This window comes from Pezoporus flaviventris, unplaced genomic scaffold (genome assembly GCF_033815535.1).
Source record: "Pezoporus flaviventris isolate CSIRO_AGI_PZ_B2104156 unplaced genomic scaffold, CSIRO_AGI_Pfla_v1 ptg000013l, whole genome shotgun sequence".
Classification (NCBI taxonomy): Eukaryota; Metazoa; Chordata; class Aves; order Psittaciformes; family Psittacidae; genus Pezoporus; species Pezoporus flaviventris.
The window spans coordinates 41,766,885-41,793,846 of NW_026892561.1; the positions used below are offsets into that span (position 1 = coordinate 41,766,885).

Below are 26,962 nucleotides of genomic sequence, written 5' to 3' on the forward strand. Positions count from 1 at the left end.
TCACAGTTGTCTAATAGTGATTTTAGAGATACTTTTGTACAGAATTCTGAAAGATGCCAAATTGTTCTAATGGCATCACAAACTTTATTGCTCAGTTGTCTGTGGGGGTTATGTGTTTGGCTTTTTAGTTTGGTTTTCTTTTTAATCTGCATACAAGCCTGATTTAAGGAAGGGGGGTGAAGAAACATGAACCTGTGAGTTAAATACTCCAAGGGTAGACTTAATCACTGTGATTCTTACATAGCTTTGAGGGTAAATGGTACAGGAAGGCCTCTTCTGTTCAAAAGCTAAACAACTCTTCAGCAGTGGAAATAGTAAACTTTTGCTAAAGCTTTACTGCAGTGACTTACTGTCCAATAGAACTGAGTTATTTAAAGCATTAGGAGTCCTTGCTTTGTTAGAAAAACACTCCTGCAAACAAGCTAGGTCTTTTTTGGAAGATAGTGCTCTTCTAACTTAGTATCTTAGAACTTTAGCAAACCTGATCCCACAAAGCTTCACAGATGCTAATCTGAAGTCAATAGCAGAATAGGAAGCTGCATTGAGAAGCAGAATCCTTCACGCTTACTCTTAAAAGGTAGTAAGATAAGTTCATAATACTATTTCAGACATTTCTGTATATTTATCCCATGGACACGTGTACCCTTTAAAGTTACCTTTTATGGATCTCTCTTGCATTTCCAAAGCAGTTCATGGTGTGTTAATTGTTAAGAGGCAGAAAGCTCTGGGTTTGCATTTATGTTCAATCAGTTCGGAGCAAATAATGTTACAATCATTCCTTGATTTTTATTTATTTTTTTAAAAAAGCATTAGGATTGAAAGTAGGAGGGTTAAACAGTTCACTTATTTAGCTTTTTCTTGAAGAGATCCCAGTTATTAGATGTTAAAGATCGCAGATGTTAAAGATCTTGAACAGATCCCAGTAATTAGATGTGCTTATGTGTAATATACAGAAATGTTTACTGGCTGACCAACCCAGTAAACATAAAAGCAATGCTGCAAATACCTCTTCAGAGTAGTGTCTGGTGATTTGCTTGTTTTATACAGGTCACACTACTTTTTTTTTTTAATACAGCAGGCAGTTAAGTTGCAGTTGAGATAAAAAGGTTGTCATGTTGGTTGGGAGATTTTTGATTCACAAAGGGGGAAAATGGCATTGGGAAGTGTTGGTTTAAGTCCATGCTTTGTTTAAAATCAATTTTATTTTTTTTTAAGGAAAACAGGAAAGCTTTCTACTTGGATTACTGTCTGCAATTTTAAATGATTTCTTCAGTATCAGTTCTTGTAAAATTGCTTGTTCAGGAAGGCTTTAGAAAAGAATTTCCCTGAAGAGGCACCAATGTAGCAAATGTAAATTAAAAAGGCAGTAACTGACCTTTCAATATTACACATAGCAAGATAAGCAAAAAGCGGGGAGGATGACATTCCCCAATTTCTCTGTTACTTTCAGGTTTTGGTTTTTGGAGATTGGGAGCTAAGAATTTTTTTTTTCAATGGGTTTGTGATTTGTTTGGTAGGTTTAGGTGTATTGTGACATACCTCTTAAGTTACATACTTGGTTCAGTTTGATTACATACAGGCTAGTAGTTCTGATATCAGGAGAGTGGGAAAAATAGCAGTAGGATTATTTTTATTCTTAAAATATTTGTATTTAACCAAACCTCAAAAAAAAAGAGGAGGATGCAGCTTGTTTTGATTTTGTTCAGCAGCCCATTCCCTCCCAATGCAGCAAATGACCTATCCTTATTATGAGCTGTAGTTCTGTTTCTAATACCTAGAAAAATTGACGTTTTGAAATTGCATGTAAAAGTGTACTTTTACTGAAAAGAAGTTCTGCCAGTCATTATGTTTTATTACAAATGCTGGCAAATCCACTCTTCTGTGTCCTTCCTCTACTCACTTGGTGGGTTTTGGGTGGAAGGTGGGGGAGAAGCATACCAGGACTGGTCATGATTTTCTTCTATAATGTCGTACCTTTACTCTTTTACTACTTACAGCTTCTGTTTTCAAGGCTGCTTTGACAATATTTGTAGACTCAAGGATATTTTCTTTCTTCACAGTAATTCTGGGAATAGTGTTTTTTTTTTCCTTAGATGTAAAATGATAGATCAGTTCTTTTTTTGTATAAAGTAAACCAAACTTAACTTTAAACACTTCATTTTAAATTTTGTTCAATTAAAATGTTTTTGGTGGTTTTTTTTTTTGTTGGGGGGTTAGTTTTTTTTGTTTTTTTTGTTTTTTTCATTTGGCTCAATCGCAAACTTTAGGCAATACTGACATCTGATACCTTGTTGCTACTCTTGCTTGCTATCCCAGATGCTTCTTTATCTATAAAGCATCTTATTCGAAGCACCTTGCATTGGTAAAACACAGTTGTAAACTGATTCACACTAAGCACTAGATAGTAAATTTCAAAAGTTGTTTTGCTGTTACATTGAGACTATTTCTTGTAAGAGTTTCTCTCATTCTCTGATTTCTTCTTTATTGCTGTAGCTTTATGTGAAATAGTTACTGAAATATATAGTGTCTGAATAACAGACCAAGCAGATGCATATTCTGCTAACCACTTGATGCATATCCTGTAGCAAGTTATTTAACCACATCTGTGCAAGGGAAATATGTTCAATACAGTTGTTAATTTTGGACATTTGTGGGGTATTTCAACACCTCTAAGTACTTAAATTATAGGGCACAGTATTGTAGGCATGTAATTCTTTGGCCATTAGTACATTGCTGTAAATAAAGAATACCTAGTTAGCTCAAACAGATGACTAAGTAAGTTTGCTAGTTTGCTAACTCTGTGTCAGAGATTATTATCTTCTATTGTACAGGTTGATTTGGGGTCTGGTTAAGCAGAGCAGTGTTGCATTATGATTTATGAGCTGTCAAGCAGCATGTTAGTATGGGGCGAAACTATGAGGACAGTCATTGTCAACACTGCAGAGAAAGTGTAGGGGAGGAGCTCATGTCTGTGATTACCTGCCTTCCCACTGTACAGGCTCTGGAGCTGGGTTCTGTGGATTTGCAGCTCTGAAGTAGAAAAGCATTAAAATTTTGCAAATCATGATTTCGATAACTATTTCTTGAAATCCCCATGAGGTTCATAAGTAGTTTTTCTTCTGATAAATTTTGAGAAACCTTGTGATAACAGAATCAACAAAATGTGGCAGAAACACTGCTCCTGGAGTTACATTTTCCAGAGATATCTTTCTGTAGTTATCATTCTTGAGTCTAAATGATACCGTATTGTTCTGTTTTTACAGATGACTATGGATGAGAAATATGTGAACAGTATTTGGGATCTTCTAAAAAATGCAATCCAAGAAATCCAGCGTAAGAACAATAGCGGTCTCAGTTTTGAGGAGCTGTATAGGAACGCGTATACAATGGTGTTGCATAAACATGGAGAAAAGCTCTACACTGGACTAAGAGAAGTGGTCACTGAGCATCTAATAAACAAGGTATGTCATTTTATGAATTAAAATCAAAGTGTCTTACACAAAAGAATTCTAAATAGGTACTTAAATGACAAAACCAGAACTTAATTATACGATTCTGTGATTATATTATTATGTTGCCTTGTGTTGAAATGGTATTGCCATCCTCAAAAATGGTAGCTTAGAGCTAACACCAAGTTTAAATGACTTCATATTCCAGATACTTTTTGCTGTAAATTACTGATGGAGGTCAGACCATATCAAGTATTCGAAAGTGTATAGTAGGAAACAACTTAAGCTGAGGCATAACTGTTGAGAGCTGGGACCTTTTAAGAAAAGGTTTGTGGCCTTTTGGTGGAATTTTATGACTTTCTCAGAACAAATTTTGTTTCGTTTTCTAGTCAGTTTTCTTTTGTTTGTTTGTTTTGGGGTTTGGGTTTTTTTTTCAGTCTGTGGAGCAAAATAAATACCAGTGTAAGAACATGTTTGTTATGGGCTAATGAACTAATTCATAAGTTAATGAGAATTGTGCTAGGATTACACAGTTTGAAGAGGGGGTAGGCAATGTACAAAAAATTCAGCGTGGCAGCAACGAAAAGTCCTGAATAGTCTGCATTCTAACATTTTAGCCTTTTCAAAACCATGTAATTTGGTCAAAATGTTATGCAGAAATTTCTTGTTTCTGAATATGTGAAGAGCTCTTTTCTCAGATGATACATCTTGTCTTGAATCAGTCTTTGTAAGGAATGGTTAGGGTTGACTAATAATATGTCACTGAAAAAAGTTTAAAACTCATTTTTTAGGAGTCTAGATAATATTTCGTGGTAATAGGATCCTAAGTGTAGGGAAGATGCCTTACTCTTTGTGGTAATATCCATAGCTGCCTGTCTCTGAAAAGAGATAAATATCCTTGTTTGATCCCATACGCTGACTATGGGTCCAGATGGAGTATCTGTTCTGTTATTATAGTATTTGGAAAGGAAAGTCATGTGTGTTGAATGATCACTGCTGGCTGATACACAGAATGCGGTTGGGAGGTTAATGTCTGAATAATGGGGAGTTTCTTGTTCTAACTGCTGTGGCACAGGAGTGTATTATTTCTTCTAAAATCTTAGTTTTTAAAAGTGTGGTCCAGACAAGTATAGTCTAAATTGCTTTGCATGTGGGTCTTTTTAATTGTTTGCATGAGATGAAACATCCTGTATGAAGTAGCTAAATAATTTATGGCTCTCCTCTATACTTGTGGCACATCTGTGGCTCTCAAACACTTCTGTTTTCATCATCTGTGCATTCGTAATCTGCGCTATTCATATAAAATGTGGCAAATGGCTGAGGCTTTTTGTGCCTTGTTCTTGTATATGGCCATGTTTAAAGTCTATACTTAATCATGACACTAACCTTTTCTTCTTCCTCTGCTTTAAATTCATCCTAGTTTAATTAGAGGAGAGCTGCTTATCTTTGTGCTTAGCTATTCTACATGTTAAAAACCACCCATGTGCAAAATTAGTTATTCTGAAGGGCTGATGGGGCAAGCTGACAAAAGAGCAGAAGATCCTTTGAGTTTGTTGTGTTACTGCACTGGCTGAGAGGGTTGCACAGATACCAGCATAGAAAAAAAATGACAATTAAATGCTATTGTATCTGATGCTTAAAAAAATCTAGAGCATCTTCTCTAGTCATCTACTTTTCTAATCTTTAATATGATTAATCAAATTATATCTGTGTGTCCAGGTAACATAAAACAGATGATGATCAGAAGGTTGGATGTTTATTTTCTAAATAAAAATGCTAACTACTGAATTTTAGTAGTAAAATGCTGTAAAGCTTAAAAGGTTAATTTATCCAGGTGTCTGATGATGCCAACCTATAAATGAAATAATCCCAGGGAAAGATTAAACAAAAATAAAAATTGACCTCTGTCAGAAAACTCTGAAGAATAGATAACTTCTGTAGGCTCAAAACTACTCCTTTTGGTGGTTAGCTTAAGAAAATTGAGGTGGTTACAGATGGAGGTATGGGAAAAATAGTGCATTGTTTATTAAGAAATAGGATCAGTTCTATAACAGCATCTTATGATTGTGCCATTAGTACTTGTAAGAGAGAAAGTTTTTGTTTAACCTCACACTTATGTAACAGTAGTTTTAGAGGAATCTTGAATTTTCAGCGCCTTTGCAAAAGCAGTTCTCTGTTAAATGTTAAGTAGCTAATTAATAATAAATGCTCTCATCACAAGTCTTTGTAATCTTCAATTCAGAGATTCAATGGATGCTAGAGTTTAGAAGAGGGGGATTTTGCCAACTGAAATGTTGTTCATAAAAATCTCTTAACTTTTTTATCAAAATGAAAATGTGCAACATGAATAGATTTTAGGAAAGGGCTACATTCAGTTCAGGAAGTATATCTGAGGAGCCAAACCCAAATTTTGAATTGCTAGAATCCTTGAAACATAATTGTAATTTGCTGTCCACAGCTGCTGGTTATCTTCCTACAAAAAAAGTTACATGCCTGTAGTATTTCAGTCATGCTGGTTAATTAAATGTAATGTAAAAGACTAGGTAGAGGCAGTGTATTTGTTCATGTATTTTTACAAATAGTTTTCAGACTTGGAAAGAAAAAAACTCATTTTTGGTGTGGCACAGTTAAAAGAGATATTTATGCTTATTTAATTGCTAGATGAAAATTGTGCTTACTTAGCTTGCTGTTTATTAGAAAGAAACCAAACACTTTAAAGAAGAAAATGACTTAACTTCTGAACAAGAAAACATAATACTGTGTATTGTCTTTACAGCCTGTTTAATGTAAAATGATAGGTGCCAGCATGATCTGTACAAGATACAAGCACACAAGCAAGTTACTAAAAAGTATGCTTGGTTTTGAACATGCAGACCCTAATGGCTTGTAGTTGCAGTCACCAGGTTCTGGCTGCTTGATGAAGGTAAGTAGTAAGCCAAGTAGCTTACTGCACATCATTGACAGGAGTCAGTGGTCTTGAACTACCTTGGCTTTACTACAGGGTAGTAAAAGCTAAACCTTGTCTTTGCCTGTGTATTTACATCATTATTATAGTACATTTAGAACTAAATTTTAAAATAGTGTGGAATAAGAAGTGCTGAAACCTTTTATCTTAATTTAGACATTTAATTCTTGTGCATTTGGTACTTCATTGATTCCTCCCCTTCTTGTCCTTTGGCAATCCTGTAGCTTGATGTGGACACTCTTCCTTCATGTTTCTCAAGCCTAGTCTCTTACTTTTTCACTCAAATGTTGTAAAAGTGTTTTAAAAAAATAAACACACAAAGCTTAGTTTGCAGTTCTCTAAATCACTTGATGATAAACAACATCACTTGTGTTGGAATTAAAAAACTTCAAGTTAAAAAGTTTGCAGGATAATATTTTTAAAGTTTCCTTAGTTTTTACAAACACTTCATAGTCTAGTGAAATCTAAACCTGTGACTTGCAACATACTGTGCACCCTCTGTGTGTGTGAGCCAAAGGAATTGATTGGTTTGTTTGCCAGGCCCAGTACAGTTTGGTTGTTTCTTCTGTCCAGTGTGTGTGTCAGATTGAGGTGTAGGAGACTCTTCTAAACTTAAATGAGCTGAAATGTGCTGGTTTGAGGAGGTACTAGAGCATTACTGAACAGGCAGAGGTGCTTGGGATGTTCTCATGCCTTGTAGGACTTCTTGATCTTACTGAACATTTGTATTACTTTCTGTGGCTGACATGACCAGAATGCGTTACAACATGGTGGTCATTGCTCTTGCAGCTGTTAGAGTTCAGTAGCAGCAGTGCGTGCAATTTCAGAGTAGTAGTGAAGGCACACATGTAAGAAACTCCTTCGGTAAGGAGGGTATGGAGCCAGTCATTGTGTTAAGTATAGAAGGAATTGTAGTGGTACAGAAGATTTAGGGTGAAGAAAGTGTTTCTACTCTGGGGCTTACAAAATAATGTCTAGAATCCTTGGCAAGCTTTAAAATTTGCTACAGTGCTGTTGCAGAAGGAAGGGGAGAGAGAAGATAGGAAGTAATTTCAAGCTCCTTTTAGAGTTTGAAATGATATCTATGAAATAGGAATGGCATGAGGAGTTGTGTAGGAGACGAATTGATTAGTGAGCATTACAGTTTACTGTAAGTCTGAAGTCTGCAATTTTATGGAGGGCAAAAAGATGCAAGGGAATTCCCAGGTAGTGAATGCAATTCAGAATTGTCAATATTCTTCAGTTGTGGTTGGTTTGTTGTTGTTTTTTTTCCTTTCAGTGAACAGGTGGTTTTGGTAAAGTTAATCTGTTGGGATGGTAAGATTTTAGAATACTGTTTCTTGCACTACTTGGACTTTTGTAGAAGATGAGGAAACTGTTAATAGAAGTTTTGAGACTTTGAGCCCTTGATTCAGCAAGTGCTGTTCTATACTGCTGCTGCACACAGGAGGTTCTGGCTATCCTTACAGTAGTGGAAATTATGTAATTGAGCTATTTGTGTTGCTGTGTCAGGCTAGGCACTGTAAGAGAAAAAATATAAGGCCATAAGTCTGCTTTGTGTACATTTAGTAGAGAGTTATTTAAAGGTATTGAAAGCTTATGCCAATTCTTCAGAGATTGGCGGGGGAGGATGCTATATTTCCTTGAGAGTTGAGCCTGAAGTTATGTAGAAGATTTCATTCTTGCAAATACAAGATGACCTTACGTATGTTATAAAGTTGTTTAGTTTTGAGACTATATGAACAGTCCTTTTTAAGCTGGATGTGCCTGCCAGTTTACTGCGTAGCTGCAAAGATTGTCATAGAAATCACTATAAGCTCAGATAGTTGAAAGTAGCACTCTGCTGATAAAAAATCCTTTGGGATTCAAATTTTCTAAGGCTTTGGAAGAGCAGCAGCTCTGTCTCTGAAGGAAGGGCTTCCTCCTCTGTAGAAGAGTTTGGATTTCCAGGGGTTTTTAATTACAAGTCATTTATTGCACCACAGGGGTCTGACTGCACCTTTGCATGGCTAAGATGTTTTGTGCGTTATACTAGTTTTCCTGTACTATTGCCTTATTCACAGTCCATAGAAGGAATGTGTTCAGTGCTCATTAACTACACAGCTATTGTAAGCAGTAATTTGGTTGACTTTTGTAGCAACCGAAAGAACAGCTTCCCAAACCTGTCTGCAGCTTAAAGTAAATGTAGGAGAATGTCATTGAGAAGCTTCACAGAGACTTTTAGAGTAGTTTTGTTGTACTGCACCCATTCCTGGATTTAATATATATTTCCATAGAGCCACATGGCATACTATATGGAGCAGAGGGGGCACAGATCTCTGCATTCCTCTGTCTATTTGGAGGCTTGTAGCAAAAGGGGGTGCTTGCCACCAGGTGGCAATGACTACAGTTTGGTGTGTGATTTGGCACTGGCTGGTCTAGGAGGATTATTCTGATGGATGTGTTACAAAGGCGTGCTGCCTCTGTGTTTTTAAAAAAAAAAATCCCTACCCTGGTTATCTGTGCTTGTAAACTACACAGGTGTTTAGTTTTGGTTTGGTAAATTTTAGTAGTGTAGTTGATCTACCAGTGTTTTTCCATATTGACTAAAGAAGTGAAAGCAACTATGCCATGATTGTTTCTTTTTTGGAAGATTTCTCTTTTGGAAGATTTTGCACACACTTTACAAGCACAGTTGGTGAAGTTTTTAATGCGTATTTACATTTTAGCTAAAACCTACATAGATTCGATGACAACAGAGCACACCTTTGGGAAACCCAAGGGTAAATGATAATCACTATCATAAGGAATGGCACTGTGACTTACAACTTCATACTGTGTTTTCCAAAAGTAAGGAGGAGGGGCCTTGCTCAGGTCTTGGGAGTAGGTGTTTGAAGATTTTGCAGAGCTTTGAATAACCTACAAACATATCTGTATTACCTAGATTCAATGAAAAGGTGAAGAGCTTCTCCAGAGGAGACCATTGTGTTTGTATGCTATGCTATGCTGTGCTATGTTTCTGGTTCATCTAAGTTTATGGAGTATATATATAGTAGTGTGGCAGACTGTTGTTTTTGCCTAATAACATTGTAAAAATTAAATGACAGAATGAAGCCTGTCAGATGGTTGTGTCTGATGTTGGTGCATCTTGTGGCTGCTTGTCATGTGTGTTTCGGTTTGCTCTTTGAATGCTCTGTGCTATATCACACAAGTATAAATGCAAATCTGTAAATGTAAAAATATGTTCTGTTCCATTACAAAAAAGACAGGATGTATTCTGCAACTTGTATCAGAAGTCAGTTGATGCAGTTAAACTCTGAAATATTTTTTTTTTTACATTCCCTCAGGTTTCTCTTTTACATGTGTTTAAAGCTTGAGCACTGTTGTATGTGCCTACTGTGTGAAAATCAAAATATGGAACTGAATCTTCTCTGGTTTTATGAGTGAGGAGGAGTGTCAAAAAGAATAAAGCTTGAAATTGATGGGACAAATGAATCAACTAACATACACATTTGTAAAATGATGACTTTAGTTTGTAGTATGGAGTCTTGTTGGCAATTATGGACTATTAGTGTAAGAGTCTGGTCTTTACCAAGTGATTATTTCCTTTCAGAACTGTTGTTTGCTGTAACTTTGTGCTGTCTCAGCATGTCTTTCTAAATGTCATCATGGCCAGTTTTCCACCTGTACTTACTCCTGTTTTAACATTCACCAGTACTACCCAATAATCTGAGGTTACTTGTGATAGTAATGTTAACATTAATGGGAACACTATAGCACTGGAAATGAAGCATTTGAGTTGTAGAAAATACTTTTAATATTAGAGTTTTCAGGTATTCCCTTGAAATGTAATATCCATGTTTATTTTGTTGCTCTTGTTTCTAGCCTGTTTTTTCTTACTTGTGTGAAGTCTTACTTTTCCACAGAAGTGAAGTACAAAGTGGGGATGATCAGCCTCCAGGAAATGCAAGAACTTGTTTGGAATATTCAAGTTCATAGAGGAACAAGATTTTTTTTTTATTTTTTCTTTTTCAAGCAAAGCTTGTAGAAATACAGGTGGTGCAGGAGAAACTGACTTGGGTTTATGACAATGTGCTGCTTTTTTTTTTGCTTCAGGTGCGAGAAGATGTTTTAAACTCCTTGAATAACAACTTTCTACAAACACTAAATCAAGCATGGAATGATCATCAAACAGCAATGGTGATGATTAGAGACATTCTGATGTATATGGTGGGTATTCTGCTTTTTCACACCTTTAACTTGATGCAATAAATTGTTTCTTGTCAAAAATGAACAGATGAGATGCAGGGGTAAAAAACCAAGGCATCCTTACCGGTCTTGTTCCCAAGACTGCTCTCTGTTCTTTGTTTTGAGTTTGCTGTGTGCATGCAAGAATTATTACAGGTGTGTGATAAATTATAATTGGATTCTTCTTTGAGGTTATCTCATTATCACTTGAAAAATGCATCTGAAAAGTGGTTGGAATTCACAATTCTTAAAAAATGTCAGACCCATTCTGGCAAGTTACAGATGTTTTTTGCATGTGGTGCTTTCTTACTGTGGGAAGTATGGTGTAAAGTGTCCTGAAACTTACAATGCAGTTGTTCTTTAAGCTTAAGGGTTTGAAAAGGGTAACTTTGCTTAGGTACAGTCTGTGTCCTTGAATGTTGAATTTTAATTTAATCCTTTGCTATTCATCTACAGCTTGGGTACAGTATTATTTTATGCTCTGTCCCTCACAGTGTCAAGACCAGGTTGGACGAGGCCTTGGGTGATATGGCTTAGTGTGAGGTGTCCCTGCCCATGGCAGGGGGGTTGGAACTAGATGATCTTAAGGTCCTTTCCAACCCTAACGATTCTATGATTAAGCAGTATACATAGTTTTTAGTTCTAAAAGAAAAAAGAAAAGCATTCCTTGCTTAATAGCTAATAGAAAAGGCCTTTTTTGAGAGAGAGTGCCTTAGATTTTTGTGTCTGGATTGTGTTATGCTTTAGGTAGTTGGTATATGTTTAAATTGCCAGAGTGGTGGGCATGTTCAGAGGATGCAGGAGAGTGTATTTTTGCATAGCTTCTAGCTAAAGGCTTTACCTTCAGGAAGGAAAAGAAATATGTGTTGAAATACTGTGGTTTGTTTGGTTTTATGTAATATCTTGTTTTCCGAACTGTCATGCTGAAGGTAGAGCTTCATGCAGTATTAGCCAGTGAAGGTCAGGTAATGCTTTCTTTTTATTTGTCAAAGGCAGGGTGATGATCTGAGATTGTACTCTTACCTGCTGAGCAGTTGATCTTAAGATCTTGTAGCTCTTAAAGTTCTCATGCTGTAACATTGAACTTCTTTGTATTAGCTGTGAAATCCTGCTTGGTTAAAAAGCTACTAAAAGCTGAGGAATTTCAAAGAGTAATTGTTGAAGACACAGTTTAAAATTTAATTATTTTTTTGTTAATGGATTTACTCGCTTTTGTGCTGTGGGGTTTGGTTTTGGTGGTTTGGTGGGTTTTTTGGAGGGAGGAGTGGTTTTGTTTGGGTGGTTGAGTTTTGGGTATTTAAGTTGGGAAAAGACCACATATCTAAAGATAGAGGACTGGACAACATGCCTTCAGTGATAGTTAATGATCTGTGTATCTTATCTTGGAAGAAGAAAGATTGAGAAAGTCTTATTTTGAAGATGTACGATTTTTACTATGAGAAATCCTGGAATCACTGTTATGTCCTCTACAGAACAAATACAAATCAGTTGCTGCTAGGTGCATCTGGACAAAGTCAAGAGTAGCTAACAATTAGAATAATGCTCACCAAAGCTAGTGGTGAATTTTCAGAGACATGAAGACATGGAATTCAAAGCTTTTTAAGGGAGTAGCTGATTATGTTTTAGCCATATACATAAAACTGATATGTTTTAGCCATATACTATGTATTATTTCAGTACCGAAAGTGCTGGATGCTTCAAGGTGTGTAGGTGGTCAGAGAGGATAATGCAGTATTATCTGTTGCTCTAGAATTCAGTAAATCTTTGACCCTTCAGGCAGGGTAAGAGAAAGCTGTCTTATCAGCTATTCCTGTTTTATTTGGGTTTTTTTGTGTATTGACCAGAAAACTGAGGATGAAGCCTTCCCTTTGGGGAAGGGTTACATGCTTCAGTTAGCACTTTTGAGGGGAGATGAGAGCTATTTCCCGAGTATTTCTTGTGCTCAGGAGAGCAATGTCTTAACTTTTGTTTGAAGCTTTCAAGTGCAATTAGGACAGTCTTCTCTTTTGCCGATGAAATTCCAGAAGATGGCGACCTGAAGCATTTGTGCAAATGCAAATTGGACTTCACTGTGTTATAATTTAGATTCAGAACAGAATAAAAACCAAAGAAATATGAATATATAGTCCTTCATGAGCTGTTTGACAGTTCCTAGTTTCAAGTGGGTGTGCAGTTGAGACCTCCACGACTAATTATTTGCCTCTTGTAGACTTGTACCAAAATGAGACCCAAAGAAAGAGAAAAGAGGCATCCACAATAAAATGTATAGTGTAAAAGTAAAAATATAGTAAATTTTTATTTCAGAATGTTTGTATAAAGTTGTCAAACTTTAGAAGCTTAAACATAATGTAACATGGGTTTTCTGATTATAAATTGGATCTTTATTAAATAGAACCGTCTAACACAAGGAACTGATAGAATGGGCAGACTCCTTCTTTTCTTTGACTTGGAGTGCATAATACAAATTGTCATTAGAAAACACATGCTTTTTTTTTTTACAGACTAAAGTATAAGCTGTGGTTTAAAAGAAGACTGGTCTGAAAAATTTGAAGTTTCAGCTTTGTCACTGGGGTATCCTGTTGAGTCAAAGGTGATTCTGCTCATTGGAAAGACTAAGAGCAGGAAACTTCTAGTCTTAGTATGTGTTTGTTCAAAAAGCTTGAAAAAGCTGCTAGTATCACAAAATTATAAAGCAAGGAACATCTGCCAAAGATGAGACCTGACTGCTCTTCAAAGCAACAGTTTTCAATAACTTCATAAAATAAGGAATGATTTGTTCTTTTTTATTACTTTGAGTCTGAATCAGATGTAGTTTTATAGTGATGTGTTTGTCAGCTGTTGTTTTTACTCAAGTGCGGCTAATATAATTTACATTTAAAGTATTTTATCTTAAGAAAACCAAACACTGTAAACTCAGTCACCAGACATTGTTAATTGATATGCTTGTGTTCCACCAGAAGTATATTCAATTATATAATGCTTATAAATAAAAGATAACCCAGTCCTTCTCCTCATATCCTGTAGGCTGTCTTAACTCCTTACCCATTGGTTTCAGGAAAAATACCCATTGGTACCCAGCAAACCACAGTCTGACATTAGTGAACATTTAGCATCCTCTTGAATTCTGATCTTACAATCACTAGGCTGAAGAATGTAGGAGAGTACATTTTAAACTATATCTGGTTTAATGCCACATATGTTTTCAAGTTTATTTTCACCCCTTAGCTCCTATATGATCTAAATCAAAACAAATACCTTTTTGTCTTAATTTTCACTCTGTTTAATTTTGCCACTTCTAAATTAAAACTAATTCAAATAGATGTTTTTTTAGAAAGGTGTATGTTTTGTACACTGGGGTTTGTGCATTGTTATGATACGTGCTGCCTGGGGTTTGTGGCAGGATTTTGTTTTATATGCACAACATCTTCTGCAAGACACTCATAAAGCTTGCCCCATAGCTGCATTTTTAAGCATATTATCTTCTCTTATGTCATGGTTACTATCTGGTAAAAGTCTGCTTGGTTTCAGGTCTGTTGCATTTCCACTGTAAGGTTTTGCAATCTTGCATTGCACAATAACGCTAAATCCAACTTTCTTGAGACGTTCCAGTTCCCACAATTGAATTTGAAGTTTGCATGGTTCCACTGTATTTTGTAGGGTATGTGCACTAGCTCTCCTCCTTCTGTTTTACATATTTAGGCTACAGGAATCAGTGCCAGAATAGATGTAGTAGTCTGTAAATTCATGGCACTGTGTAGCAAGCAGTGAGGTACCAAAGCAGTGAAGTCATGTCCTAAGTAGCGTCTTCAGTGAGTCAAACCATGTACTAAGACATGTTGAAGTAGTGAAGTAATGTATTGCACTTGGGCATATCTGAAATTCAGTCTCACTTTTGGCTGCAGCATAGGTAAGCATACCTAAAGTAGTTTCTATTTAGCTACTGTATGTAACAGGAGCAGTGGAGGTTCAGTTGTTTGGTCTTCTTTTCAAGCTGCGTAAGTGTATTTTTGGAATGTCTTGGGGAAACTGGGCTAAACTGGATTCTGTGGTGTCCCTTCTTTACTATTTGTACTTGCTAAATTTAAAGCAGTTTCAGGTATGCAAGCACAGCAGTCACACACCCCTGGCTGCATTATAGGCATGTGGGTAGTGCCAGTTAGTGTCAGAAGTGAACAATTACTCTTACTAATACAGCTGTGTGTTTTGCAGAGGGCAGAGCATTCTCTTCTTGCCTGTCCAGTGCACAAAGCCAGTGTCTTGATTTAAGCTGGCACTGAGATCTGCAATGTGAGTTTTGATCTTAGGGCCTATGACTCTCATTGTTCATGGCTTATGCACAAGGTAGTAAGGAGAAGGGGTGTTTTTATTTTGAGAACAAGGGACCTTCCTCTCTCTCTCTCTCTCTCTGTATGTGTGTGTGTGTGTGTGTGTGTATATATATATATATATACACACACACACAAGGGTGTCTGAAGGCTACATCATCCAGGTGCATCTATGCAGAGATGGGCAAAATGTGGCTGGTGATACTTAACAGTAGGTAACTTGGTTTATTTGAGTTCAGAATTACTCTGCAGTTTAAGCAACATTGTAGTTCATGAATAATTGCTCTCTGAAACTCCACCCTTGTCTCCTGAGAGTTACTCTTACCTTTAAGTACCTGCTGCTTCTCCCTCCAGGAAGTGATTGCTGTTTGGTAGCATGTAATCTTGTCAGTCAGACCTGTTCCCAAATGGGGCTTACTGTCTCGAAGACTACTGGTTTTTTTTTAAGTTGGAGACCTTCCGGTAAACAGTAAAAGTGCTCTGTTACCAAGGGTAAGCAAATCGGCAGTATCAGAAACATTAATGCTGCTACTGTGATTTGGGTGTTTTAGAGTGGTCTGGCTTTCTAAAGAGGTGTTGCTGTTACATTGAGACAAATTTCTAGTGCAGCCACTATTTCATAGTGGCAACATTTAGCAGTGCCACAACAGAAGCTGTGCAGATGAGTCAGGGCCATGGCTTTGATTCATTTTGATACCCTGTTGACTGTTCTTCACAAGCCTGAATATTTTTTGATAATAATGTATATATTCTCAAGTTATATAGTATATTAGATACTACTTTTTAATTTTCTCTTTCATCTCTTTGAAAGTGTACTTTAAGCTTGTCTTTATTTAGAATCATATTTCCTTCTGTTCTTGGCACAAGGGAGTGAAATAAATAACTTTCTTTCTAAATAACAGAAAAAATAGGGTAACGTATTCCAGAGATCTAGACTACTATGTATTATTAAATTGACTTTAGTAGACCAGTTACTAAACTTTTTGCTTTGAGGCAGAACTGAGCTTGCTTCATGAGCAACAGAGTAGGCACATTTGACCTGTTCCCATCTTGGTTTTTCATTTAAATGAAGTGCTGCATGTCTGAAAGGAGTGAGTAGGAAATCAGTCATGAACACCGTGTTTTGTGTTCCTTTGGTCATCAACTGGCGATCTGGCATATAATTAGTATATGAATAATTTTGCCATGTAAATTCAGCTGCTGCAGTAGTAAGGGTGTGGTGTCAGTTCCTTATGGGTTGTTGTTTGGGTTTTTTTTCTAATTGCAGAATTTATAAAAACTTAAAATTCATATTTTTTTTAATACTCTGGAGCATAATTTTTTTTTAATAGTTTTGTTCTCTAGGTGTTTGAGTAACTTTACACTTTAATTCTGAGTGCGGTAAAGTACTTAAGAATTGATGGAACTAGTGGCGAAGCCAATCTTTCTACTCTATTTCAGACATTTTCTTTATATTCCATTTTGAACATTGACCTCCATCCTTTATAGAATTTGTGGGTTTTTTTGTTTATAGCTGTATAAATATTCAGAAAACCTTATCACAGATTTGTGAGTTGTACAGACACCTTAATTTTCTCTAATATCATCATCCTGAGGCTTAAGTGGTAGTAAAACAGTATTTTTAGTAATTACCCAAGCTATTACATTAGAAGAATGGATTATGTCCTGACAGAAATGAAAAAGTAATCATTGTTCATCACAGAAATAGTTTGTAAAACAAAATTTCTGTTCTTAATGTTGTTTTAAATGGGCTTACCTGGTACAGCACTCCTGGATATTAAGTGAATACACTGATTTTCTGTCTGCTACTAAATTTATTAATAATTTTCCTTTTCTAGAGAGTTGGTAAGTTGGGAAAGAGGAATATAAAGGGGAGACCAATTTTTTGAATATTTCTGCAAGTAGTAGTAAGAAACTCAGGGTTTCTGCTCAGCAGTGTCTCGATCCACTCTGGATGATGGGTTTTGGGTTATATAGACTTCGAACACTGTTCTGAGGACCATTCTCAGTTTATAAATGTAGGTAGTATAGGGGTAGCAGATGAGAAGCTTGATTGTTTCTATATGCTACGATTATATAGGGAGATAGAATTTAAACCCATATAGATACACAAAAATTGTTCGTTCTTCACTGCCTTCTCTTGTTTTTTTTGGGGGGGGGGTGTATGTGTGAGATCTTAAGGAAACGAGCAAGTATCTTGAAACTATCTTGAGTTGAACAAAAGTGAATTTTTTGGGGGGAGGGATGCAACAGAAGTTCTTATGTACAATTTTACAATAACAATTTATAAACATTTTGACTGTAACTATTCTCATTTTGGCTTTACTTTTTCTTTTGCTCATCTAATGATGCTATTTCAGGAAATTTCACTGAATATTGAGGGGGAACTTTCTGCCTGAAAGGAAGTGGTAGGAAGATGCATAGGAAATGGTGAAAGTGAATTATTTTTTCTCAGAGAACAAAAAGGGGTGGATGGAAGTGGTTTGAGTAGGTAAAAGTAAATAATAAAGTAAATAATAAATAAATAAAGGTAAAATCTCTTGAGTAGATAACTAAAACCACCCCACCTGGAGTACTGCAGTCACACCAGTCCATAAGAAGGGCAAGATGGAAGACCCGGGTAATTATAGACCGGTCAGCCTTACCTCCATCCCTGGAAAGGTGATGGAACAACTTATTCTTGACACCATCTCTAGACATATCAAGGATGAGGGGGTCATTAAGAGCAGCCAGCATGGTTTTACCAAGGGCAAGTCATGTTTGACCAACCTTATAGCCTTCTATGAGCAAGTAAGTAGGTGGATAGATGATGGTAGAGCGGTAGATATAGTTTTTCTTGATTTCAGTAAGGTATTTGATACTGTCTCCCACAGCATCCTCATGGATAAGCTAACAAAGTGTGGGCTTGATGATCAGGTAGTGAGGTGGATCAAGAACTGGTTGGAAGGAAGAAGGCAGAGAGTTGTGGTCAGTGGGGCAGAATCTAGCTGGAGGTCTGTGACTAGTGGAGTCCGTCAGGGTCGGTGCTGGGACCAGTGCTGTTTAATATTTTCATCAACGACCTGGATGAGGGAACTGAGTGTACCCTCAGCAAGTTCACTGATGATACTGAACTGGGAGGAGTGGCTGACACACCAGAGGGCTGTGTCGCCATTCAGCAAGACCTGGACAGGCTGGAGAGTTGGGCGGAGAGGAGCTTGATGAAATTCAACAAGGGCAAGTGTAGAGTCTTGCATCTGGGGAAGAACCACCCCATGTACCAGTACAGGTTGGGGGTTGACCTGCTGGACAGTAGTGAAGGGGAAAGGGACCTGGAGGTCCTGGTGGATAGGAGAATGACCATGAGCCAGCAATGTGCCCTTGTGGCCAAGAAGGCCAATGGCATCCTAGGGTGCATTAGAAAGGGTGTGGTTAATAGGTCAAGAGAGGTTCTCCTCCCCCTCTACTCTGCCTTGGGGAGGCTGCATCTAGATTATTGTGTCCAGTTCTGGGCCCCTCAGTTCAAGAAGGACAGGGAATTGCGTGAAGGAGTCCAGTGCAGAGCCACAAAGATGATTAAGGGAATGGAACATCCCCATTATGAGGAGAGGCTGAGGGAGCTGGGTCTCTTTAGCTTGGAGAAGAGGAGACTGAGGGGTGACCTCATCAATGATTACAAATATGTAAAGGGTGAATGTCAGGATGATGGAGCTAGGTTTTTTTCAGTGATGTTCAGTGATAGGACAAGGGGCAGTGGGTGTAAACTGGAGCATAGGAGGTTCCATGTGAACATCAGGAAAAATTTCTTTACTGTGAGAGTGACAGAGCACTGGAACAGGTTGCCCAGGGGGATTGTGGAGTCTCCTACGTTGGAGATATTCAAGGCCCGCCTGGACAAGTTCCTGTGTGATGTACTCTAGGTTACCCTGCTCTTGCAGGAGGGTTGGACTAGATGATCTTTTGAGGTCCCTTCCAACCCTTGGGATTCTGTGATTCAGCTCTGGGGTCTCCAACACAAGAGGAACATGGACCTGCTTGAGTAAGTCCAGAGGAGGCCATGAAGATGATCAGAGGGCCAGAGTACCTGTTCTATGAAGGCAGGCTGAGAGTTGGGCTTATTCAGCCTGGAGAAGGGAAGGCTCTTAGGAGATCTTAGAGTAGCCTTTCAGTACCTAAAGGGGCCTACAAGAAATGTGGGGAGACTTTTCACAAGGGCCTGTAGTGCCAGGACAAGAGGGAATGGCTTTAAACTGAAAGAGGGTATATTTAGATTAGACATTAGCAAGTAGTTCTTTTCTGTGAAGGCAATGAGGCATTGGCACAGGCTTCCCAGAGAAGCTGTGGCTGCCCTGTCCCTGGCAGTGCTCAAGGTCAGGTTGAATGGGGCTTTGAGCAGCCTGGTCTTGTGGTAGGTGTCCCTGCTTTTGTGGCGGGGGGTTGGAGCTAGATGATCTTTAAGGTCCTTTCCAACCAAAACCATTCTCTCGTTTGACGATTATGTGATCCTGCCCCTTTGCTCTTCCTGCCCCTTTACTCTGCTCTTGTGAGACCTCGCCTGGAGTGTTGTGTGCAGTTCTGGTGTCCTCAACATAAAAAGGACATGGAACTGTTGGAACAAGTCCAGAGAAGGGCCATGAGGATGATCAGGGGACTGGAGCACCTCCCGTATGAAGACAGCTGAGGAAGTTGGGGCTGTTCAGCCTGGAGAAGAGAAGGCTGCGTGGAGACCTCATAGCAGCCTTCCAATATCTGAAGGGGGCCTACAGGGATGCTGGGGAGGGACTCTTCATTAGGGACTGTAGCGACAGGACAAGGGGTAACGGGTTCAAACTTAAACAGGGGAAGTTTAGATCAGATATAAGGAGGAAATTCTTTCCTGTTAGGGTGGTGAGGCACTGGAATGGGTTGCCCAGGGAGGTTGTGAATGCTCCATCCCTGGCCGTGTTCAAGACCAGGTTGGATGAGGCCTTTGGTGAGATGGTAGAGTGTGAGGTGTCCCTGCCTGTGGCAGGGGGGTTGGAACTAGATGATCTTAAGGTCCGTTCCAACCTTAACTATTCTATGATTCTGTGATTCTATGACTTTCAGTCTGTGCCATGAATTTTGTCAGTGTTTGGAGATTCCCCTGCCTGCAAACTAAAAAGTGTCAAGGCTGTAGATGGTCCTGGTGTGCTTTAGTCATAAATACTGTGTGTACAGCGTTCAGCAAAGTAGACTTTCTGTGTAAGTGAAGTTTTGTAAAATGGAACTGATTTTTTTGAATTTGAGGGTATTCATAATTTCATTTTATGGCAAAAGAAGAGAAGATTAATTTGGTCCTTTCTACAGTGGAAATATGACCAGTCTCTTGCAATTGAATAGCATGGGTGTACTGAATTTTTAATTTGATTCCTGTATGTTCGCTTTGTAGGACCGTGTATATGTGCAACAAAATAATGTGGAGAATGTCTACAATTTGGGCTTGATTATTTTTCGAGATCAAGTTGTACGCTACGGCTGCATTAGGGATCACCTGCGGCAAACGCTGCTGGATATGATCGCAAGGGAAAGGAAAGGAGAAGTTGTAGACAGGTAAGATGTTTGTATGTGACTGTCATTTGTTGTAAATAATGCCTGTCATTTTTTTGAGAGTGAATCATGAATGTACACAAATAATTACTTAAAGTTGCATTCCTGATTGCAAGTAAAAATTTTTTTTGAATCTGGAATAATGTATTTCTTTGTACATTAAGGTTTAGCTTAATGGTAAATAGAGAAGCTTGTGAATACATTCTTTTAATACTCATACTGTGTTTTTTATTAAAACTTTAATTAAATCTCTCCATTACTGCCTTGTGCCAAAGCATTTGGTTATAAAGCTGAGTATTGACAGTTCTCTGCCTCTTGCTACCCTCTATCTTCTCTGTATTGAGGGATGGCTTAAATTTTCTTGTACCCTTTTTTTTGTGTTTTGGGCAGAGGGGAAGGTTACTTTTGTTGTGGGTTTGGTTTTTGGTTGAGTTTTTTTGTTTGGTTGTTTGTTTTTTTGTTTGTGTTTTTTTTTCTTCATATTTCTTACTCATGTTTTGACCCATCTAGTTTTGGTAGTTCACTTACATCTCTGAGCTTTCAAATTTGTTCTTGTGTTCTCCAGCCAGTTTAGTAGATGTGAAGTTTTACATCACACACTGCAGATACTGCAACTGGAGTTGAATTTGCAAGTTTTCTTGCGCTTCTCTAGTTTCAGAGCAGCTGTTGGGTGTGGAGATACATAAACTCCCAGCTACTTTGGCTGCAATTCTGGGACTGAGATTGCCCAACACACTATTTATGAAGAGAAAAATACTCCTTGGCAAGAGCTGTGTATTGTCCCCTACTGCCAGAAAGTGGAATTTTTTCCTGGATGCATTTCTTTTGTTTTCACATTTTATTGATGTGTTTCTATGCCTAGCCAAATATTTAATTTGCTGATACATTTTTCATTTTGTGACTTGTTTGGGATTGGCTTTTTTTATATGTTGTGGGGTTTGGTTTTTTTGTTTTTTTGTTTTTTTTTTTGATATGGTTGGGTTTTTTGTTTTTTTTTTCAACCAACCCAAACCCCCAAACTTTGCACAGTACCTTCCATCTGTGCAATTGTTTTGAATTGCTCGATTCCAACCTATGTGTGCAGTTTTCTTTGAAGTAATATTTTTCTTATTTTCTTGTGTGTTGAAATATACTTAATAGTTTTCCAAGTTAATAAAACTTGAGACCTGCTTCCCAGTGTTTAAAGTATTTAATGAACATCATCAGCTTCTTAGTTTAGAACAAAACCAGCCAATCTTGTTCCTGTAATGTTCTTGAAATCCTGACATGTACCATACAGACTTAGGATGGCCTTTCTCTAATTATATTTGACTGAAGTTTGTATTTTATTCTGAGTTGTTATTCTGCTATGTACTCTGTCTTGCAAGCATGTAGATTTCTCAAGTTGTTAACAACTTACTTTTTGGCAGAGGCGCAATAAGAAATGCTTGCCAGATGTTAATGATTCTAGGTCTTGAAGGAAGGTCAGTCTATGAAGAAGACTTTGAGGCTCCATTTTTGGAAATGTCAGCAGAATTTTTTCAGGTACAGCAATGTTGTAATATTGTTTGGAATGTCGTTAAAACTTCCTGGAATTGTGAGAATTGGTTGTACTTTAAGTAATTGCTGCTTATAAGTATGTCCATCACCATTAATTGAAATGAGAAAAAAAATAACAAACTTTGGAAAAAGTAATACAAATTTTGCAGAATTACCATAATTTGAACATAGTTCAGACCTGCTTGTGCCAATAACATGTAAAGTCATTATCATGCCAACCTTGTGCCTGCTTTGGGCTATTTCACGCAACTTAGTCTATCCCTGCATTGCGGCTACAGTCTTTTTGAAACACAAGTGGCATGAAAGGTTCAAACTGTTTCAGGCTGGGAATTGAAAGGGAAGACTACCTGCCAAACTGCCTTTGAGGAAGCTTTGTTTCCTTCATGGTTTCTATATTTGTGGGTTCATTTTTTTTGTAATAAAATGAAGTGAATGGAGAAATTAATCCAGATGGCTGTCCATTTGTTGACCAGCTACTGAATAACACATTTTAAATATTTTTTGAGGATTTTTTGTGAGATAGTTTTGGAGGAAAAAGCCAGTTGAATGGTGGTTGCGTGTGATCATGCTCCTCTATTGTTGGAAACTGATAGAAATTGTAAAAGCATGTTAAAAGATATCTAGATAAGATGATTTTTCAGACTCCCAATTCTTATGCAGGATCTACTGTCATATCCTCTGATCTCAAGATTTATTTGGTAATCGGAAACATATGTTACACAGTGATTTAGAAGTCATTATATTCTGTTTTTCTTTAGTGCTGCATAAAATGAAGAGAATCATAGAATAGTTTGGAAGGGGCCTTCAGAGGTCATGTAGTCCAACCTCCCCCTACAATGAACATGATTACTTTTATTTAAGCTTTATTTTTTAGCTCTGCTTTGGAAAAAGTTATCTTTCCTCTGAAAGACTATGTTGACCAGTATGGATAAAAACGGTTTGATATGGAATAATGTTCTCAGCATTGTCACTAATGAAAATGAGAACTGTTGATCCTCACAACTCATAAATATGCCATAAACTGGTATTTGAAAGGAATTTTTTGCCTTTTCCCTCTCCCCATCCTTCTGTTTTCTTCGGACATGTAACTAAAACTGTAGTTGGTAACTGGAAGCTAAGTTGGCTTAAATTGTTTTATTATGAAAAATACTGTGTTCATATTGCATGTACCCCCTTGTGTATGCAACACAGGGTAACAGAACCTTTATTATGTGATAAACATGTATGTAAATCTTGGGGGTATGATGATCTCATTTCTTCGGCATGCTGTTTGATTTCAACTTGTTTATAAATGCTGATCTGAAATAAATAGTACATTTCCTTTTCTGCTTTTAAAAAGAAGTCTAAAGTATTAATTTATGTTAATTGCAGATGGAAAGTCAGAAATTTTTAGCTGAAAACAGTGCTTCTGTATATATAAAGAAAGTAGAAGCTAGAATTAATGAAGAAATAGAACGGGTGATGCACTGTCTGGATAAATCAACAGAAGAACCAATTGTGAAAGTTGTTGAGAGGGAGCTTATTTCGAAGCATATGAAAACGATAGTGGAAATGGAGAACTCTGGGCTTGTTCATATGCTGAAAAATGGGAAGACAGAAGGTAAGACTGCATCGTGTGTGAGACAGAAATACGATACTTCTTATTGCTTTTAAACTTAGGATAAGTCAAACTTAAAAGTTGTGTTCCTGTATAACTGTAAAAACACTTTGGTGGCTCTGTTTCATAAATATCTGAGAATCTTACTTCAGAGAGTTGGAGGGCTCTTAAAACACAGTCCATATGTATAACCTGTTTCTGTTTCGTTCCAGACACAGGTACATTTTTGGTAAGCCAGCTATCTCTTAAGAAAAGTACAAATTTATGGTAATAGGTTTTGTTACCGGTTTTCCATGAGCCATTTTATTACTTTCATTCCTCTAGAATGTAGCTGTCAAAATGCATGGAAGTTTTTTGGCCCATAGGCAGTTATTTAAAAAGTACTAGTGTAAATGACTTACTTAATAGAAGTATTGTGGGACCAATTCTTGGGGAAGGGGCTTTGCTGCAGAGAAAAAGTTGGCTGTTTTTAAAGGGTATGAAGCAGCTTATTGAAGTGGTTGAAAAAGAAGGACTTGGCTTGGTTTGATTTTCCTGATAGAGGTTAATGTGGGACAGAATGACTGAATGAAAGTTACTATGGAAAAAAATAGAGCATAAGTTTCTAAAGCAGCAAATGAAGAAAGTGATTGTAGTATCTATATTTAGAAACTGGTGCTCACGCTAAAGCCCTGAGAATGGGGAACAGACTTGCTGCTTAGATTAATGGCCTTTGTTCATTAAAGCAGCTTCACAAAGTGATAGAGTGACAGAGTGAGCAAATTTCTTGGCTGTAAGAAAAAATTACTATATTGAAAAGGAAAGTGATGATACTATACTTAGCGTTTTTTTTCTTTAATATCTAGTTAAGATAGCCTTCAGGGCAAAGGTACAAGGATATTGAATGGTATTTTTAAGTTAGAGGGATTAGTTTAACTTTTATGACCTTGGATTGATTTAGTTAAATACTTGAGAGAAAATACTTGTTGCGTTGTGAAGACAAGATTTCACATAAATGCACAAGGATAATTCTCTTTTGCAAAGTTGTGTTTAACATAACTTCTCATGATATTAGACAGATGAAACAAAGTAGTGTAAAATTATATGGCTGACTTGAAGACAAATATTAATTAAACTCAAATTTTTACCAGTTTTTGCTTTTAATACAGATACAAGCATCTGTTTGCTTTACCTTAGATTTTTGAAACAACTTTTAATATGGTATTCGACTTCTAATCTTGGAAGCTACATTCTTACATACCACTTGAAAACATAGTATTACTGAAGCTTGAAGTGTGCTATCCTTTAGTACAAGCATAGACATCTGCTGGCCTGGGTATCAGCAATAACACATTCCTTGCTGCAGACAACCTGGAATAACTGAATGCAGTCTTTAGGTTGAATTTGTGACTGTTGTGGTCAACATGTTGTCAGGAGTGAAGGAAAGAAGATTCTAGTGCCTGAGGTGTTTTGGGGTACTTTTTGTGGTTCAAGTGGCTGAACTTTTATTGCTGTGTCCTGCATAATATCTTACCCTTGTTTCCAGACCTTGCTTGTATGTACAAGTTGTTTAGCCGTGTGCCAAATGGTCTGAAGACAATGTGTGAGTGCATGAGCTCATACCTGAGAGAGCAAGGCAAAGCGCTAGTTTCTGAAGAGGGCGAAGGAAAGAATCCAGTCGACTACATTCAGGTAGTTAACTTATTTTACCTTTCTTTTCTTCTGTCTTTCCCACAGTTAACTTATGTGATTGATAAGGTAAAGCTTAATATTGATTCAAAAGGGATTCTTTCTAATAAGCTATAAGTTTGCTTCTGAATTCTCAGACATGTTTAGAACGCCTTTTTTACTTAAGTTACTTGAAAAGTGCACCATCAGTTTTCGTGCTTTTTCGTAACTGCTTTTATTAAATGACGTTCAGGCTAATTACCTAATTGCTGAGAACTTCTTGGATTATCCTAAATGATATTTGCTTCGAGTGACTTACATGTGTGCTTCCAAATTGCTTTGTAGTGTCCATTTTATTTAATTTTATGTAACAATAGCTATCAATGTTTGAGACAAAAATCACGTGACATCAATTCGTGGCAAGAGTAACTGAGAGGTGAATGTGATATAAATCAAAACTAATTGCTTGGTTAATTCTCAATCTCCCTGAGAACAGAACACTTCTGCATGTTGAAAGACCTAAGTGTTCATTCTTGTTCTCTCACTAGAAGTGATGTGTGCCATTAACTTATCAACATCACAAGATACGCTTCAGGAGTGTTTGTTGTCTTTTTTTCTCCCATTGTCTCTGAGAAGATGGTTTTAAATTTGTGCATTAAAATCTTTAGAGGTCACTGAACTTTAAGGAGATGTTTTTATAGCTGGAAGATGTTTTATACTTAATGGAAAAATGTTCATTCATTAAACTTTTAAGATTTTACTTTTAAATGTGTAGTTGAAGTCCTTGTGTCTGTTCTTCATGAGAAACATTTAATGCTGTATGCCTATCACCTCTACTGCTTTGTTTGAAATCAGTAACTTTGCTAGAACTGGTTACTATTAGAAGAAGCCAGTTGAGTGTAAAAAGATTGTTGATTGGATTATTAATTTTCTGGCAATGCTGAAGCAAACTTCTTACCAAGCTTAGACAAGAATCACCTCTCCAAAGATTGTTAAAAAGAAGAGAGAACACCCTTCGAAATTTATTCGGCTTAATGATTAAGGACTGTTATGCTTTTTGTGATGGTATGATTAAAAAAAAAAAAGGCAAATGATGTGGAGAATAAGTGTCTGGATTACTTTGAAGTAATTTACTCTCCTTTTACATCCTGATGAACCTAAAAGAGGAATATCATTAAAAATTTAACTGAGAATGAGTTAAAAATTCTAAAGATGCTATCGATTTTTTTCGTGCTACAAAAGCGAATGGGATAATGAAGCTGAAGGAGACTTAGAGCTATAACATGTGGGCTTTGGCAGAGCTCATCCTCTCAGCCCATTAGTATGTACCCCAACCACCTCATGAAGATGCCCTAGGGAAGAGATTGATACATTATTACAGCTGAACCACCCCACCACCCCCACCACCCCCCAAACAGGTTTATCCTTCACTACCTTTGGGACAATGGAAGAATAGAAAAACACCTGCGAATTGAGAAACCTCACTCAGCCGCGTTCATCTGAATCTTTCAAGGACTTAAACAGCAGTAAGACGACAGACAAGGAAGCTACAGTATGCCATCAAGGAAAAAACTTCATAAGAGTCCAGCACTGCTTCTGCTTCATGACATCGCCAAACGCTGAGCGTAATTGGCAAGATGATTGCAAAACCATTGCCAGGGGATTA

General features: G+C 37.3%; 1 protein-coding gene across 1 annotated transcript in view; it reads left to right on the plus strand.

Moving 5' to 3' along the window:
- The window catches only part of CUL3 (cullin 3), a 59,111-nt gene that overhangs the window by 15,201 nt on the left and 16,948 nt on the right, over positions 1-26,962 (plus strand). Inside the window, exons 2-7 of the mRNA XM_061453020.1 lie at positions 3,264-3,461; positions 10,510-10,623; positions 20,356-20,516; positions 21,923-22,037; positions 23,424-23,652; positions 25,175-25,320. Coding sequence (XP_061309004.1) covers positions 3,264-3,461; positions 10,510-10,623; positions 20,356-20,516; positions 21,923-22,037; positions 23,424-23,652; positions 25,175-25,320 — 963 coding nt within the window. The remainder of the gene's footprint in view (positions 1-3,263; positions 3,462-10,509; positions 10,624-20,355; positions 20,517-21,922; positions 22,038-23,423; positions 23,653-25,174; positions 25,321-26,962) is intronic.